Here is an 18,218-nt window from a genome sequence, read left to right on the forward strand (position 1 = left end):
TTTCATTCGTCTTTAGGTGTGAATGAAACAAATTTCAACAAATATTTTTTTGTAAAATTTTATAATTTACAAATAATTTATTACATGTCCATCTCAGTGGACAGTGTGCATTCTGAGCATGAAATATGTTGGCTTGGCTTACTGAAGTCCAAATGGAGGGGCTCAAATGCAAAACAGTCTTCGACAGCTGTGCTTAATAGCAAAAACAAATAAATAAGTTTGGGTACCTGTCCACTGTAGTGACCATTATGCATCAAAGGGTTAATATATTTTATTTTGTATCTACCTCACAGTCTTTTCCTTTTTAAAGCAGAGAAGAAAATAAAACCCGTAATCCAATTCATAGCATTTTTTTGTGTGGTAGAAGTATCGGTAATCAGCATCGACGAGTACTCAGATCCAAGTATCGGTATCGTATCGGGTTGGGAAAACGTGGTATTGTTGCATCCCTATTTTCCAGTGCATGAGCCACGGTGCTCTACCAGGGGGCTGACCTGCCTCTCAGCAGGTTAAAGTATTACTGCACTAAGAAAAATTGTCTTCTTTGCCTGAGATGTTTTTTCTGTAGTATATTTGTTTCTTACCTCTGAGCCGTAACCCAACAGGAGGAGGGTGGAAGTCCTAAACGGATGCATTAAAGTGTGAAGAATAACATTTTTCCTCTTGCACACCCGTCTCTACTTCAGCCACTGTCTGATTCACCTGTCCAGGGATTTGAACCAACAGCCCTTTAATTAACAGCCCTGTCCTCTGACCAGCAGTCCCGCCTCGTCCCGCGAGGCTGCAGCTGCTTAAGTTTCATCCTTCTGGTCTCTGTCTTCTTTTCCTGGTGAGATGATTTATGAAATTGCCTTTAAGTAAGTTTGCCAAGTAATTAAAACACAGTCAATTTAATTTCCCGGCCTCATCTATACGTTTGGAGTGGTAATTGAATCTCCTTCTCCACTTTTATATTTTTACACGGCGGTTAGACGAGCAGGGCCCCGTCGTTTCCGATGATCTCACTCACAACAAAGAGGGACTGAATGTCCACTTGTCTCTGCTCCGTCCAGACGAGCTGAGCTGGAATCTGTTTTCCTTTTTTCTGTTGGCTGAAAGGGCCGGGAATTGGATGACTGATCAATAATATTGGATTTGTGGATGGCGTGCGGTGCAGCTGAGTCCAGCATGAATGCACGGTTCTGATGGAGGACCTGCTACACAGACGGCTTTGAATAGTGGATCAGACGCGTTGCCGGGGCGGAGCTCTCGTTTGGCGTAAACACCCGATGGGCAGAGGCGTTAATGGATGACTGATCGGGGCTGTTGTTGGAGGAAAAACCAGTGATTTAGTAGAAACTGGAGCAATATTGAAGCGTAGATAATCCATGCAGGATCAATGTATTGATTGGTGGGTGTGTGGGGGATGGGGGGGTTGAAAAGAGTCTGGAAATAGAAGTGATCCGTGGTGATTACGGCACAGAGCCAGCCCATTGTGTGTCAGAACCAGGTCTCTGTTGCAGAAGGACGCTCTATTTGTTTGGGGGGGAGGGGGGGGGGGGGGTCAGGTGACTCACCCCCACCTCCTCCTCTTCACTCTCTCTCTGTCTCTTCCCTCCTGCCCCACTTGCTCGCTGGCGCTCTATAGCCGTTGCAAGCATATCGATTATTTCAAATACTGATTATCTAAAAGGCCTTCTGCTACTGTAGGCATTGGATTTATTTTGGCTTAATTATTTATGGGCCAGGGATAGCTGTAAGTATTACTGCTGTAAGATCATGAAGGATTACATTGTTAATATTCAGCAGTGCATTTTTATTTATATTCACTCTCAGCTTTACTGGAGGAGCGCTGGCGAGCTCCCTGCTGTGCTGTGCCTCCTCCTCGTCTCACCTTCTCTCTCTCTCTCGCTTGTGTGTTTGCAGAGGGAGCTAAACTCTGTGGCTTCTGAGCTGGCTGGTCGACAAGAGGAGAGCGAACATTCCCACAAGCACCTGGTAGAGCTGAGCAGGGAGTTCAAGAGAAATGTCCCTGAGGTGAGTCCAGCACCCTGCCCCCCATTATCTCCACTCTACGTGTCATTTTCCTCATCTTCACCTCAGCAGGAGCTGGCTGTCTGCTCCACCGCTGCTGGCTCGGCCCCACACGCTCTTCTGAGCAGAGAATTATTTATATTGTTGGTGAGACCTGCATTAGGATGAAGTCCGAGACCCCCTCCCCTCCTCGGCTAAGTTCTGAATGTTTTGGATTACTGGGACGAGAGGCCTTTGGGCTCATTTACTGAAGAGCGTTTGGTTCCTGATTTACTCCAAAACCAAAAACGTTTCAGCAAAATTTTGATAAAAGAAATCAGGCCATATTTCCAAACATAAGCTTGTCAACAAGTCTGAGATGTCACATGGTAGACGAACATCAACAAAGTGTAAACCCTGTCTGACTGGACACAGTAAGCAGTGACATTCCACTCAGCTCGCCGTCTGGTTCACTCGACTATTTAAAAGCTTCAGACGGGTGTTCTAAACAACGTCCCGCGTTTCTGCGTCTTTAAAGCAAAACAAACGTTTAAATTAAAGGAACAAAACAAATGTTTAAATTAAAGGAACGGCGTGTCATGACTACTGCCATCTAGTGGTCAAAGTAGAGAGGATACAAATGCAGCCCAGCTGTCATCTAATAGCAGAATCACATGACCAGAAAAACAAAAACAAGCATCTTTGTCTTTCACTGGTTCATACTGGTACTGAAATCTGAAACAGCCTCTGCGACAGTTCGTTCAGAGTCTAAGTGGACTGAGTGTGTTCATCTGCTGCCATTGCTCAAAGCTGCTATAGCTAATCTACAGAACAAGCTAGGTTTTGAACGCAAACACTCACCTCTCCCCTCTGCGTTTTGTCCAATCACCATGCATTGTCTGATTGGCATACACAAATTACAGCGTATGCCTGTCTGACAGCATATACTGTCAGGTCATCATACATTTGTTAGCTGTATGACACTTTGATGGGCCAGTTTACCTGTCAGATTATCATAACCCTCCCACTGCCCTGATGGGTGTGACCCCACGAGGAAAGTTGACCATTGAATTGATGGTTTATCCCTTGAGGTCCACGTGGCAGGGGTGAGGTGGTGCTCACTCCTCACCCCTGCCACGTGGACCCAAGGGATAAACCATCAACCCTGCTCAATGGTCACCTTTCCTCGCGGGGTCACACCCATTAGGGCAGTGGGAGGGTTAAACACACCGTATGACACCTTGACTTGTCAATTTGGTATATTTTAAAGTGATAGTGTGTATTTTCGCTGGCGATAGGGGGCAGTACATACCTAAATCATTGAAACCGAGCTGTATTTTTATGTTTGAGTAAGACCTTTAACAACAGATGGCCATTAGGGTCATATGGTAAACATTATGAACACAATCAACACACAAATTCCTGTTTATGCTTCCACTGGGCCTGTTATCAAACTACATATGGATCATTCATTCTAAAACACAAAATGTATTTGACCTTCTCTTTTAGGGTTCAGGTCCTGTTACCATCAAAACCAGGGTCGTGACACCAAAGTGTTTACTGCTTGTGTTGTTTGGTGTACATAGCTGCCGTGTTGTTGTTTATTACGTCCTCTGTGTGTTGTCGATCCTGCACATTTCTGCAGGACAGGACAGCCTTAAAGGCAGATTAAACTAAACACATGAAATAAAAGGAGTTTGTCCTTTTTAGCAGCTTTCTTTGAAACAATCATCCACTGATGTTTGTCTGAGGAGAATATATTTTTGTCTGATGAACGAAGGCTGGCGGCAGGACCGCCTGTCTCCCTGCGTTTGGGTTTGCGGCGTCGTGCGGTAATCTTGTCACTATAATACAGGCGTTTACGACAGGATCACGCTGTCACCACTGGCAGCACAATCCCCTTACCTGAGGCTGGGAGATCTTGCACAAGTCTAGATTTCTGAGCTCTAACATAAGCTACTGGAAAGCCCCACTTTTCTTACATGCCCAGTCAAACCCTTTAGGTTTAAGCACTAATACCCTCCCCGTTCGACAGAGCGCCTCACCGGCACACCGAGCAAGAGGAGCCACAGTGAAAATCCATTAACGTTAACGGGAGCCGCTGGTGCCTCACTGGGTCCGGTCTGATTCCTGAACAGGTGGAGCGTCCGAGCAACAGAAATGTGCTGAGACAGTTTTTTTTTTGTCTGTACATAGGAAGTCCGGGAGATGGTGGCACCTGTTCTCAAGAGCTTCCAGGCCCAGGTGAGTCACGTGTTCCTGCATTTATCATTTAGAAACAGAGTCTGGAAGCCACAGAGCAGCATTTTAATATGATCACCCAAACGACCTAAAGGAGGCCCTCCTGTTGGACGCTGTATGAACATTGACCCGAACGGGCTGCTCCGCTCCTTGAATGAAAGGTTTGATGGATAGTGAGAGAAATCCATGGCTGCTTACCTTTCATGTTGCTGTGCATCTGCTGCTTATTGACGGATGCCTTTTCTGTCAAAGTGAAGCAGAATCTATCTGCCATTAGATGATCAGATATCTGGCTTCTCATATTTTCTTGGCTGAGACAAGCCCTCATTTCCTGTTGTGATGGTGCATTCACCATGCCCTCTCTGACGTCGCCATATTGAAAAAGTCATCTGATACCTCCAAAGACTCTGCTCCAGCCATTAAACCAAGGTCATAAATCACATTGTGAGCCGCGTTATGGTCCTCAAAGCACAGGCTTATGGAAACGATACCACAAATATGTTTCCAGTCTGGTTCTCGCCTCTAAACTCCAGCATGGCGCAAACCTGAAAGCCCTATCATATGTACACATGAGAACACTCAGCATGGGGGGGTTCAGATCCCTTCGAGGTGATTATTGGCAGCTCCTTTTTAATGCTTTGGAGCGGTGCACGGCCAGGCGGCGTGCTCCCGAGCTGGAGCCATCGGTGCCATGCTGTGGTTGATTTCTGCGTTAATTCAATTACTGTAAAGCTGCAGAAATATCCGAAGCAGTCGTCCATATCTTTATTGTGCAAACAGGAACCCAAAGGATTAATTTAGGCACCACTGATGTTTGACAACTGGGAGTCTGGAGATGCTTTATAGTAGATAAACTAGATGGCTGATAATGAGCTATTTTTATTATTTTTGTAGCTGGAGGCCTCTGGGTCCTTCTTGCTCTCTTGTGTAACTTTCATGGGTTCGTGTTCTGCTCATTGACAAGTGTGTGTGTGTGTGTGTGTGTGTGTGTGTGTGTGTGTGTGTGTTTGTAATGTGTCTGAATGCTGTGAGGCCGAGCATGCATCTCAGCACACCGTAGAACTCTAGTCCTCTGGTGTTTTCTGGTACACTTAGACCTTATTGGTAATGTCAAACAGCTTGCAGAGACTTGTGAACTTTACCCGGCAGTAGTCTGTTTGACCTCGGCGGGACCTGGACCTGCTGCTGCAGGGGCCAAGTGTGAGGAAGGGGAGGAGCTGGTCGTAGGCTAACGCTCCCCTGCAGCTGCGCCATACAGGTGGTGAACGACGGAGGAGTCCTTGTGTGTGTGTGTGTGTGTGTGTGTGTGTGTGTGTGTGTGTGTGTGTGTGTGTGTGTGTGTGTGTGCATATATGTGGGAACAAACTGGGTCTCGCTCCCCCCTCCCACACAACCTCTGTTTGGAAGCCCAGAGGAGCGCCTCCTGGTATTTGGACCCTCACCACGCCACTTCTAAAGGAGAAATCGACTCCTTTGAAGTGTTAGCAACATGACAGGTTCCCTTTCTTTTCTTTTTCATTTCTGCGTTCCCCACCCACTTTCTCTCTCTTCTCCCGTCCAATCTTGCCTTCTAATTATCACTAACCAGGCGACTGATTAGAAACACGTTGCCGACCTAGTTTTCTGTGGAGCTGGAGGAGGAGGAGAAAGGGTTAATCCCAAAGCTGGTGGCTGTCATTGGTCGCTTCCCTCCTTCTTCTCCTCTTTTTCGTTCCGCTCTCCTCTTTTCTTTCCCTGGAAGTTTGCTAATGAGGTCCCGTCAGAGCTGAGGAGAGGTGTTAATTTGGCCTTGTGAAGTAGGAAGGAGATTAAGGACAGTGAGGAGCCGAGTTTACGGCTTAAAATACACCGCTGTCCTTATTAATCCACAGGGCCCTGGGAGACCAGCGTTTTTGGTTTTATAATGAACACGGGCTTATAATGAAGGTAATTTTAATAAAAACTTACTGGGAAGAAGAGGAGGAGGTGCTACATGTCTCTGTGGTGTGAGGCACACCTTTGGGGCCGAGGGATGTGACAGTTGTTCCTCTAGTCACCCATCGCTGGAGAGTCCGGCCTGTTGGACCACAGCTCTCCCTCCAACATTCACTAGACCGTCTCACCAAGACTATGTAGGCTTCTCACTGCAGTCTACACCCTCCATCACTTTAGCATGTACACTCCCCTCAGGATGATCCGCTGTGAAGTGAGGGAAGGAAGCTAAAGAAAGTGAGTGATTTCTTGTATGTTCCTTCCAGATTCCTCTGTTTCAGGCCTCAGATCAGACCAGAGGAACAAGTACTCCTCTCCTCTCCTCTCCTCTCCTCTCCTCTCCTCTCCTCTCCTCTCAGAGTAAGAAAACAGCAGTATGGTTCCCTAATTACTGAAACTTGCTTTACAATGATAATCCGTGGAGTAATTTAGCGTGCACAATGAGAGTTGTGGTGCTTACGCAGATGGAGATTCTGATAAATAGTTTGTAACGTGTAATTAGCAGCTCTGCCGGTTACATGCCATTAACCCCTCCAGCTCAGGAATCATTATTGGCCCTCATTATCAAGCAGCAAGGTACGATCGAGCTGACTAGACATCAAAAACATCAAACAGCTATTAAAGCGCTGCGAACGGGGGGCTGGTGGACACCTGTTTATGAGTCTAACTGTGCCATTTCTTCCCCTGAGGTTGGGAAGTGATGATGTGAGGGTAGACGGTGTTTTTATGTGCATTGTTGTTTTTGCTGTTGTTGCTTGTTCTCTTTGAGAGCACGGGAGGTGTTTTGAAGATGCAGTAGCTTTTGTCTGAATTAAGAGATGTCAGAAACGGCTGCGGAGGCTCATCCGTGTGACTGAGATCTGGCATCCTTGTGTCTGTGAGAGCCGCAGCTCGTGTGAGCGCGGTGTTTTTTATAATCCACCTTGTCAGGCGTTGTGTTTGAGAGTGACAGCAGGAACAGGGAGTCATGTGCGACTAAAGCAACCAGAGTTTTTGTGCTGTCGCACCCATTTGCCTCTCAGAAGCACGAGTGCAACGTCTTGTGTAGGAGGGTTAGGGTTAGGGAACCGCCAAGGTACGGAGGTAAAGGCAACCACCAGCTTTGATCGTCCATCGAGAGACGACCAGTTCTTCCTCCTCTTGATTCATTCCTGAAGGGAATGATAATTTCTTTGAATGTGTGAATATGTTATGAATACTGGAATGAATCAAAGAGTAAAGGATGATAATTAATTACCGCGCTATGATAAAAGACTGTGGGTGTTATGACGCAAGCCTCCTCCGTGTCATTATGAGAGGCTCCGTAATTACCTTTCTGCACGAGCCAGCGCTCCTGGCGGCGTTGGCGGTGAGAGCGCCGCTCACTGAGTGAGTCTAACGGTCATAAAGCTTTTCCCTGCCTAATTGTCTGAGGGGCTCTATGGCACTTTCATAGATGAGGGACTGCGCCGTTAGGAAAAATGCTTGGCGGCACTACAGCTTTTCCAGCTCAATGAAGACAGATCTTCATCACAGGCTAAACCTTGAGCTTATTAGGTACAGACTGCCTGAGCGGATGGCTAACTTGGGAAGGCGGTGTCAGAATGAGCGAGCAGCAGATTTATACAGTCTGATTCAGTTTTAAAAGCAAGCTGCTGCTGATTTCTTTGCACATCACATATTATAGACTCATATCTCTGTACCGATAAAGCAGAGCTGACCTCCCAGGATTCCTTTTGTTATTGTTCATTCCGTTCCTTATGTAAGGGGCTTTTACGACTGCATCTTCCTTCTCCCTCCCACTCTCCCATCCTCCCCCCCAGCTATGACCAGACTGGGCTGACGAGGTATCTCTAATGTCTGTCTGCTGCTGGCCTGTCAGGCTCATTGAGCAGCAGGCCAGGCCCGAGATCTCCAGGCCATTACCTATTCACAACACGTCCAGGCCTCCAGCTTATTGTGGGTAACATAATGGGCTTCAGGGCCATGTAAACCACTGGCTTCCCGCTCCAGGTTTATCACTTGTGTCCTCTTTATACCAGTGGGAGGGAGGGAGGTGGGAGGCAGGATGAGAGGAGAGAGAGAGTAAAGGGGGAGGGCTGGGGTGGGGGAGTGTAATTGGATATTAGATAATACCTTCCTTTAGTCTTTTACATCCCTGCCTCTCCAGACGCTGAGCGCTTCGCCGGCTTTTCACGTCGGTGCTGCACGGCTGCTTTGACCCAAACTTTTATTCTGTTTCTGTCTTTATTACTTTCCTTTGATTGATTGCAGTAAATCAAATTAAACAGTCTTACATGTGAACACTGGAGCAGTTATTGTCCATCTGCACCTTAAAGCTTAACACCACACAGAGATCCCAGGTCTAAGGTCTTTGGACAGGACAGGAGAACCTCCAGGAACCCGGTTCCTGTTGATAACTGCAGAATAATGTCAAATGCACTAAGTATGCTTGAAGTCGCTTGTGTGTATTGGTGTATAGTGATACAGAACGATGTCACAAATAAGCTAATTAGGGCATTCACTATTCCATATGCACAAGACTCTAATTAGCCCGTTTGTGACGCTGGTGTTCTGCTCTGCTGTAGCCCTCCTCATCATTCCAGCCTTCTTCTCCTCACTTTTACTCCATCTGACGTAGCTGACTTGTCATTAAAAGGACTCTTCTCCACATACGCTTGTTTCTCTGAAAGGCATGTCAAACATCACAGATCATCTAATAAAACTATGTTTTAAGCACAAAGACTACTTAAGACGTAGGATTTTTTAGTTGTGCAACTCAGACAGAACAGAAATGAGGGAGAGCAGGACAGAAATGCTGTGTTTAAACTAAAAAGAGTGGCTGAGCGACTTGTCTGCTCATACTTGTGGTGTCTCCTGGGTAAACGGTTTGAACACTGTCAGACTTTAACGTAATTAGTTCATTTGGTAAAACTCAGCTGCTTTTTGTGTCAGATTTGCAAAGTAGCTGTCTGAAGAATTAAAACTACGGCACATCATTTTCTCTAGATAAGTGGAGATGCTGTAGCTCAGATCTTCTGGTGTGACATGAAAGCTTACATGCTTCCATCAGAACAAGGAACAAACCCCATCAGGTCTTTCATGTTTGCAACAATCTTTGAAATTAAGTTGCAGTTTTCTCCATCTGCAGGTTCTCCTTATGCTTCAGTTTTCTCCTCCTGCAGGTTCTCCTTATGCTTCAGTTTTCTCCATCTGCAGGTTCTCCTTATGCTTCAGTTTTCTCCATCTGCAGGTTGTCCTCCTGCTTCAGTTTTCTCCTTCTGCAGGTTGTCCTCCTGCTGCAGCTTTCTCCTTCTGCAGGTTGTCCTCCTGCTGCAGCTTTCTCCTTCTGCAGGTTGTCCTCCTGCTGCAGTTTTCTTCTTCTGCTGGTTCTCCTAATGCTGCAGCTTACTCCTTCTGTGGGTTCTCTTCATGCTGCAGCTTTTCATTTGGTTCAGGCCTGCATGGTGGAGCAAGCACAGTTGCTGCACAGAAAGAGGGTTGCAAGTTCAAATCCCAAGTTAATGCGGAGGTAAAGTGGCAGAGGAGTTAAGTGCCCGCTCTGTAACCAGATGGTTCCAGTCCCATCTGTTGCAGTCGTCGTGTCCTTGGGCAAGACACTTCTCCCACCTTGCCTTGGGATTGGCTTAGCAAAGAACAATTACGTATTGTCTGCATTATATCACAGAACAGGGTAAGACTTTTACAGGTTTCTAAAAAAAATCACACATAATTCCTGAAGGGGGGGGGGGGGACTCTGGATTGTAGCTTTAGAAAAAGAAGAAACGATTTTTTATTTAGCGCCTGTCAAGATAAAAACCACAAGGTGCTTCACAAGAATAAAAAATAGATTAAACATTATTAAAAAATATTAATTTTAAAGGTGTGGAACACAAAAATACATTTTTCGTGGTTATTTCTGATTATAATCAGTCACTCTTGAGTTTTTCATGTAGGTTAAACATGAAAATAGTCTCCTACACCTATTTCCTGCATTAGCCTCTGATAAAATAGACGGTGAAACTCCTGGATTAGAAAAGCCTGACAGATCAACGTCACACTTAACATTCATGGACTCACCATCTTGACTCACAAAGAGGAAAGCTGTTGTTGGTTTAGCGTCCAGGAAATAGCAGAGAATGCCTCGGCTAGTAGAAGCTAACTGTTAGCATTAGCAACCCCACCACGCAGCAGAACTCCTCCAGGCTTGTGTTATTTGTGGAGATAAAACATCAGTGTTGCAGAGCAAACAGAGTCAGTGGTAGAGTTGTGTTGCTGTTAGCCAATCAGAAGTCAGATGTCCAAAAATCAGGAAGTAAATCTCCAAATCCTGCCGTTTGAGGCTCACCGCTGACCTGGCAATCTTCTAGATCCTGAAACAGGCACACCAAGGCATTATTGCTACTAGAGACCACAGCAAATGTATTTATTACATGAATGAACCACACCTTTAAATTTTAAGTCTATGTAGAGGAATGTTCTGTTGTTTTGGTCAAATCTCATTCAGGTTAGCAAGATTATATCAATTAGCAATGGCGGCTATGTTGACTTGGGTTGTGCATCCATCTAGTAAAGACTATCTGAGCGATAAAAGACACACACACACACACACACACACACACACACACACACACACACACACACACACACACACACACACACACACACACACACACACAGACACACACACACACACACACACACACACACACACACACACACACACACACACACACACACACACACACACACACACACACACACACACAGGCAAAAACATCATCCTCATCACCCTGTTGAGTTTCAGTGGTGGGTTATTAAAAAGCTCTTGGAAACGAGCTGTTTAACTTTGCTCAGAGTATTTTGGGATGTATTTATAGTCTCAGTGGGTCAGTTGTTTAGATAATTGTACATTTCAACACAGTAACTAATGCAAATGCATATTTCTTGTCTATGGTGTGTGTACTGACGGTGTAATGGTGTTAGCATCTAGAAGCACATGTTCACTAGTCCAGACCCACCTGCAGGTCTGCAGGGTAGTCCAGCCATGCTCCGTTGTAACCTCAGTAGTTCTACCACAGTTTTGTGTCTTGCCAGTCACACGGCTCTACGCCTGTTGGGCGGGTTTAACGCTAGAGTTGTGACAGAGAAAAAAAACTACAAAGATGGTGGCGGGTCAGCATGAGTGCCCATTTGAAACGGCTTTGACATCAACATTGGACAGTTTAGACATGGACGTTTCTTTGAGACATTAGCAGATAGATAGTCTTTTTTTTAGTAAATGTTGAATCTTCTTCTTCTTCTTTGACGTGTATGGCCCATTGACTGATTTCCGTAGCGATGAGTACGTCATGCTGTTTGCTGCTCTGATTGGTGCTAGTGCTGTCCAATTGCGTGTGGAGACGGTTTGAAAGTCAACCGTAGATTTCGCCCCTCGACTGGAGTGTTTCGGTAGGATGGCTTGCCAGGCTATGTTTTTACAACAGTCAGAGGAAGTGAAAGTCCTCTACAACTACCAGCATGGGTGGATCAGCCGCTTTGGGACCAAACCCGTACCAAACCGTGACCTGTCACTATAGGTCAGTAAACGGCGAATGGCTGTTGTGTTTCACCAGCACAGCGACATATTTCACCTGTGCTGGGTCTTTTGTACAGCTTGAATTCATTTGACTGTTTCTGTTTGTTTCCTGTGTGGGTGACTGATGTGACGATTCGCTGGTGAGTTTTTATGCTGAAACACCTCGACCTCTCCATCAGCCTTCCCGGCGTCAGTCTTCTCCCTCCTCTGCAGCGCTGTGATCTGAAGGCGTGTGCGTGTTGGCATGTTTGTTTTCCTGTCCTGACGGATGCCCTGTCGGAACGTCCCGCTTGGGTATATTCTTCATTATAGATGCGTGTTTTGAGCCAGGGATGCTCACCAGGTAAAGAAGAGAGAGAGAGGGATGTTATAAATAGGCACTTGGCTCTCTAGCCATGTGGAATTGATGAGTTTCAGCACATTCTGCTCTGCAGTGCCAGGTTTAATTTCTACCATCCTGACAGCATAAACCTCAGAGCCCAGAGACGTCACGCTTGACTGCTTCTGCTGTGCAAATGTTAGCCATGTTTGAGGATGGACGCACGCATAGTGTTGGCCTCAGCGCTCCCATTGGCTGGCTGGGTGTAGATCCATGCCTAGAAACCTCTGTCTCTTTAAAAGATGGTCAGTCAGCCTGCCCTGCTGACTGACCTCTCACCGGCAGCCCACTCTAACCAGTGCTGGGGGAAGCTTTTCCTACCGTGCTGTTGTGAGCCTAACCTGGTCAACTTCTTCTTCAGAGCCGCAGCTCTAGCATCGTCTCTCGGAGATCCTCCAGCTCCTGGCTCACTCCGGGCTCCTGGCAAGGGTGCAGTCAAATTAGCCAATAAAAAACATGTGAAATCGGTGGCTCGGCGCCGGCGAGGACATGCCAGGAGAAATGAACATCAGCATTCGCACAACCAGGGAAACCTCACGAGGAGGAAAAGGCACAACAGGGGAGCTGCCTCGCCAATTCTCCGGCACAATCCTCTGATTTCAGGTGCCAAATGGGAGCTGCACAGCTGACACGGTCGGAGAGCAAAGCTGCCGGACACCCAGACCCGGCCTCGATCAAGCCAGTGGCAGCAAGTGGAAAGAACATGAGCTGCTGTCAGAGGATACACCGCCCTCACATGCTGAACCGATTTAATTCCCTCTGTTCATCTGCGGAGCCCCCCCCCCCCCCCCCCCCCGCTGCAGCTTGGGAATACCAGTCTTCGTCTCACATGATGCTCGGCTGTGAAGTTTAATTTCAGCAAAATCTAAACACGCTAATTAAATATCATAACTTTCTAAAGAAGGCTCTGGTAAAGGTACCTGAAATTTTAATTTAGACTTCAAAAGAGCAAAGACTTTAAAGCAGATCTATTGTTTTTCATTTAGACTTGCAATTTTCTCTTCTCTGCAGTGCTGCGGTACGTAGGTTATGATTGATCTGGTAATTAAAATATGCAGAGAGGGAAAAATATTAACTGCTCCTTTTTTCGCTTTCTTTTTGTTTTAGAAAACAGCCGACACATTTTCCTTCTCTTCCCAGCACAGATAATTAAATTTTGCACATTGATGTTCTTTACACAGCATTCATCGGCCTCATTATTTTTCCATTTTCATCTTTCTGCCGAGAGATCGATAGATTGATAAAATGATGGAGCCTATCTTAAATAATGCAAGCAGAGAAAAGTTACACTCACTTTGCTGCTGGCTAAGTGTTTGAACTTTTATTCTTCGTTCAAACGGTTTTTAATATCCCATGAAGGTAGAACTTGCCGTATTACACGCTCCCATCAAACATTTATTCCCATTTCTGCTGTCCCTCTGCAAAAAATCTAGAGAGGGGGAGAAAGATGCAGCTCGTCTCCACTTTTAGTGGTATATGGGATGATGCTTGTCAAGGCTAATATCCTAAATGATAAAGAAAGTGGCAATTCAAAGAAAGACAGCGTAAAGTAGGCCAATTAGTACCTAGGGAACATTTTGCTAGAAGAGATGGCAGCTCCAAATGTCACAAGCACGAACAGTAAGGCCGATTGTTTATAATATGGCCTGACAGTTTGGGTCTCTTTAATATGGGATTAACTACAATACTAATTAACACGTGGCTCCATTAAAGCAAGTGAAGTAACTCCGCTAGCAGCAACGGAGCAGCTCCTCTGATTTCCACCACGCACCAAAGTGTTGCTCCTTCACCACAAATCAAACGTGTCTCCACGCTTTAGGAGATCTGTTTGTTTTATTTCTGTCTTGTTTTAGAAATCTGACGTCCCGAATCCCTCCAACTCCCATTAAACATCCAAGCCCACAGATCAGAGTGCCCTTCTGCTTTGTCACAAACAGATATATGGTTTCCCACTGCAGGACTCCGTTTCATCAGACATAATGTTGCCACAGTGGCCCGCGGAGACGGTTAAACACATCCTCAATTAAAGCAAACTAACTTTGCATCTCCCTGTGATTTTGCCTGCAGGCCCTGTAATTGGGTCTCGGAGGGTTTGACGGGAGAGCTCTGGTTCTTGTTTTGGACTGGAGGACCCAGGCTGAAGAGGCTCTGGAGGGACGGGGAAGGGGATAGAAGCTGCTGGTCACCGTGTTTCTGATCAGCTGCAGCAGGAGCTGGTCCAGTGGGACTGAATCGTCTTTTCAGTGGTCCTGGTGTAGCTGAGTCATATCGTTATGACCATCTGGGTCTGGGTTCTCATGGACGATGTCACTAGACTCCACCAAACTGCTAGGAAGAAAAAGGACTTTTTACCATGAAGTTATTTTACTTTTAGACCTCCTTCCTGATTCTCCAGCTGACCAGAGCCATGTTCACCAGCAGGTCTTCCCTCCTACTGGTCGAAAGTGGAACTTCAGCTGTCGTAAATAACCCTGCCCGCAGCCTGCTACCAATAAGTTAATGCTAACATGAGCCAACGGATACTAATTAAACCAGCAAGTAAAAAGATCCATACCATTGGACAAGTCCAGTAGGAACAAAACCAGGTCACCAGTCTGTGAGTTTGTAGCCTCCTTCTGTTTCCTCAAACCAGTGTAGACCAGGCCGGTGTTCACTCTGGTTTTAGCTCTTTGCTTCGCCTCCAAAGACATTACTCTGAAGTTTACTTCCAGGCTCCGCCATGACGGCAATAAAAAAGGAAACTTCTACTTCTTCTTCTTCTTGTACTTTTTATTGGCAGTCAACAAACTGAATAAGCTAACCGTTAGCCTTTATGTTAGCTACTTGCACAGTAATCAGCTATTACCATAAAGCTGGCAGAGAGCTCCCACCAGTACTAACCCTAACCCTGTCCAAACTTCAAAAGTGTTTGGTGCAGTTTCTGGTCAGCAGAGGGCTACTGAGTGCTGTTTAATATGAAGTTGCTCAAGTTTCTGCCTCAAGAATCACTGAAGCCAGTTTAAAAAGCGTTAAAAACTCTTTAGTGTTCCTTTAATGCGGTTCTGTCGGCTGAAAATTGGGTGTTGGTGACATTTTCCTGCAGAACACAGCTCCTGTTGCGTCTCTTTCTTGAGTGATTTTTATAATCCTTAGTGTTGTTTCAGCTGACAGCGCTCTTGTTGGGGTCATGCATCCTGCTAATTGGTTAAGTCTGCCGATTCATTATCATTTTTCTACTTTTGCAGGGATTAGTTTCAGAAAGGCAAATTGCATTTTTTTTCTTTTACATCTTCAGGTGTCTCCTTTTGCTTTAGGCTTAGATAGCAGTAATGGTAAAAACTAACATGTTGAAGGTCTCATGAAATCACAGCAAAGTGTTTTTGTCAATATTTTAAATTTCATAGGCCATCTGAGCTGTGTGTGCCAGCAAATGCATGTGCGCGAGTGTGTGTCTTGCTGTGGCGAGACATGTGAAGGACAGCCGAAGGTGTTGTGAGATCCAGCGACGGGCTTGTTTTATTACATCTCATATTGAGACCAATCTCTGCCCATTCAGCTGAAGGACAGCCAGCTATTCCCTAACTAAATTAGTCAGCCGCTGTGGTGTGAGAGGGCCTCAACACACACACACACACACACACACACACACACACACACACACACACACACACACACACACACACACACACACACACACACACACACACACACACACACACACACACACACACACACACACACACACAGAGGCGGGTGAAGACAGACACACAATAATGTACTTTTTTTTCTAACCTCTTGTTTTGTGCAACAACTCAAACTTACATTTGTAATCACATGTCCTGTCGCTCACACGCCTCCCCAACTCTCACACACACTTGTGCTCACACTCCCCCCATTTGAAGGCAGTGGATGTGGGGTAATTGCAGTCGCTGTGGCAGGTTGTGTGTGTGTGTGTGTGTGTGTGTGTGTGTGTGTGTGTGTGTGTGTGTGTGTGCGTGTGCCCCTGTCAACATGGACTGCAGACCTTCTCCCTGTCGGGCCGTGTGACACGGATCACAGCAGCATACCTGACCTCCTCGTGTGCATCTTCACGATGGAGCGACTCTTAATGCAGCAAATGAAGGAAGTTTAAACTCGGACTGAACTGAATATTCTCCTCATGCTATTTCTTCCCTAATGAAATGTCTTTTGTAGAGTCTTTATATATCTATATATATATTTTCTCTCACAGCGGATGTTCTAATGAGGCAGAGCCTGAAATAGCGGTGAGGCTAGCTCTGCAGAACGATGACATCCCATGTGAGAACCTGCCCAAATCACAGTGGCTGCAGCCGTGCGTCAGGTTTCTTTATTTATAACCTGTACAACTCTGAGCATACGGAGAGTTATGTAACACTCAGTATCCAATAGATAACCAGTAAAGTCACATCCTATGTATATAAAGCTTGCTGAGGAATTGTTTTGAAGCTGCTCAGATTGATTTATAGCTCCTAAATGCCTGCTCTACCATGACATAACAAGAAATTATCGCAAGGAAAGGAAAAAATGTAGTTTTGCATTCTTTAAACACGGTGCTTTTAGGGTCTGCGAGCGTTTTAGATGTCATCATTCATAGCTATGACTGAGGCCTCTTTTTGACCCCAAGCTGCTTCTGCAGCAGGACATCAGCCCAGATGTGCAGCCCCACGGTTTCAAAGAGCTTTACGGCAAATAGTGTGGCCCAGTCTCAGTCTGGGAGTCCGAGGAAAATGAAGACTGACGCGCTGCATCCCCAGAAGAACCCATGTTTAGAACCAGACTTTAGACCAGACCATTTCAACTCATCATACCTGGCAAATGAATCAATTTAGAATAAAACTGCCCACATTGTACCACACATGCGAAAGTCCAGTTGTGAGCTAAGTGGTTTTACTTTTAAAAATGGATGTAGTACATTTACATTTCATACTTGAGATCAGATCTTGGGTTTTGTCAATAGTTGCTAGGGTGTGTGTTTGAAACCAGCCCCTGTGCTGCTGCTATTGGACATCTCCTCTAATTAGCCCTCATTCACTCAGATTGAAATGCCACCTCGCGCCTGTCACGTTGTATATGAGTGATCATGCAGAAAGCTGGTCATTACAACCATGACATCAAATGCCTGGCAGCAGAGGTCAATCAGTGTACATTAAGCAAACAGAGCTCATTTGTTGTACAGCTTTTAGTGGTGTGTTGGCAGCAGTGTACACCAGCTGTAGGCTGGCATCCAGAGGGGGGGGGGGGGGGGGGCAGGACCAGGAGACGCAGCAGGAGCTGTCACGACCAGCCACCTAACCCTCCTGCATGTTAATGGGGTCAGATGGACGCCTGGTGTATTTTTATTTTTTATTTCTATTTTCTTGAGGGGTGCATCACCCCTGCCCAGGGATAAACCTTAAACCCTGTTTAACCACCCCCGTCCTGGCGGGGTCACCTGATAGGGCAGTGGAAGGGTTATGGAGGAGAGTGTAGGAGACTGAGGGGGGTGCACGTGTAATCCCCCACCACGTTCATTTAAACACCTGACAGATGTTTAAATGAACATCAGAGCACCTGCAGAAAACCTCACTGCCTTTGTTGACCATCTTCTGTTGTTCTAACCCCGATGGCTTTGATCTCTGTAGCCTGAAATGCCACCATGCTAATGCGTTAGCGTGACTTCGTGTTCAGACAAATGCTAAAGACCCTCACCTGGACCTAATTATAGCAGAAAAAGCCTGGTTCTGGTGGCGCTCGGGTGGTCCGTCATCAACAGGCCCTCAGTCTGACTTGGAGTGATGTCTCTCTGTAAAATATGTATGACATCAAAAAGCCTTAAAGGTTATTACAAATTAATAATGAGTAGTGGGCCGAGAGTGGTAAAAAATAGCCTTCCCTTGGTGTCATGTTTAAATGTTTAATTGAACATGCTCTAGTATAAATGTGGACTGCCTCCCAGCCTAATCTACGAGGGCCCGGGGCCCCAGCGGGCTGTCGGTGGTCTGGAGCGTACTAACCCCAACCATCGGGCTCACGTGTATCGGGACTGACACCTAGATTAGACTGATTCATGCAGATGTGAGCCATCATCTGTCTGGAGAC

General features: G+C 46.0%; 1 protein-coding gene across 2 annotated transcripts in view; it reads left to right on the forward strand.

The window, feature by feature from the left end:
* cux2b (cut-like homeobox 2b) overlaps positions 1 to 18,218 on the forward strand; it is a 105,819-nt gene that overhangs the window by 38,299 nt on the left and 49,302 nt on the right. For both annotated transcript variants that reach the window (XM_070546368.1, XM_070546369.1), the window contains exons 2-3: positions 1,906 to 2,016; positions 4,189 to 4,236. In XM_070546368.1, coding sequence (XP_070402469.1) covers positions 1,906 to 2,016; positions 4,189 to 4,236 — 159 coding nt within the window. The remainder of the gene's footprint in view (positions 1 to 1,905; positions 2,017 to 4,188; positions 4,237 to 18,218) is intronic.

Source organism: Nothobranchius furzeri, chromosome 17 (assembly GCF_043380555.1).
Source record: "Nothobranchius furzeri strain GRZ-AD chromosome 17, NfurGRZ-RIMD1, whole genome shotgun sequence".
Taxonomy (NCBI): domain Eukaryota; kingdom Metazoa; phylum Chordata; class Actinopteri; order Cyprinodontiformes; family Nothobranchiidae; genus Nothobranchius; species Nothobranchius furzeri.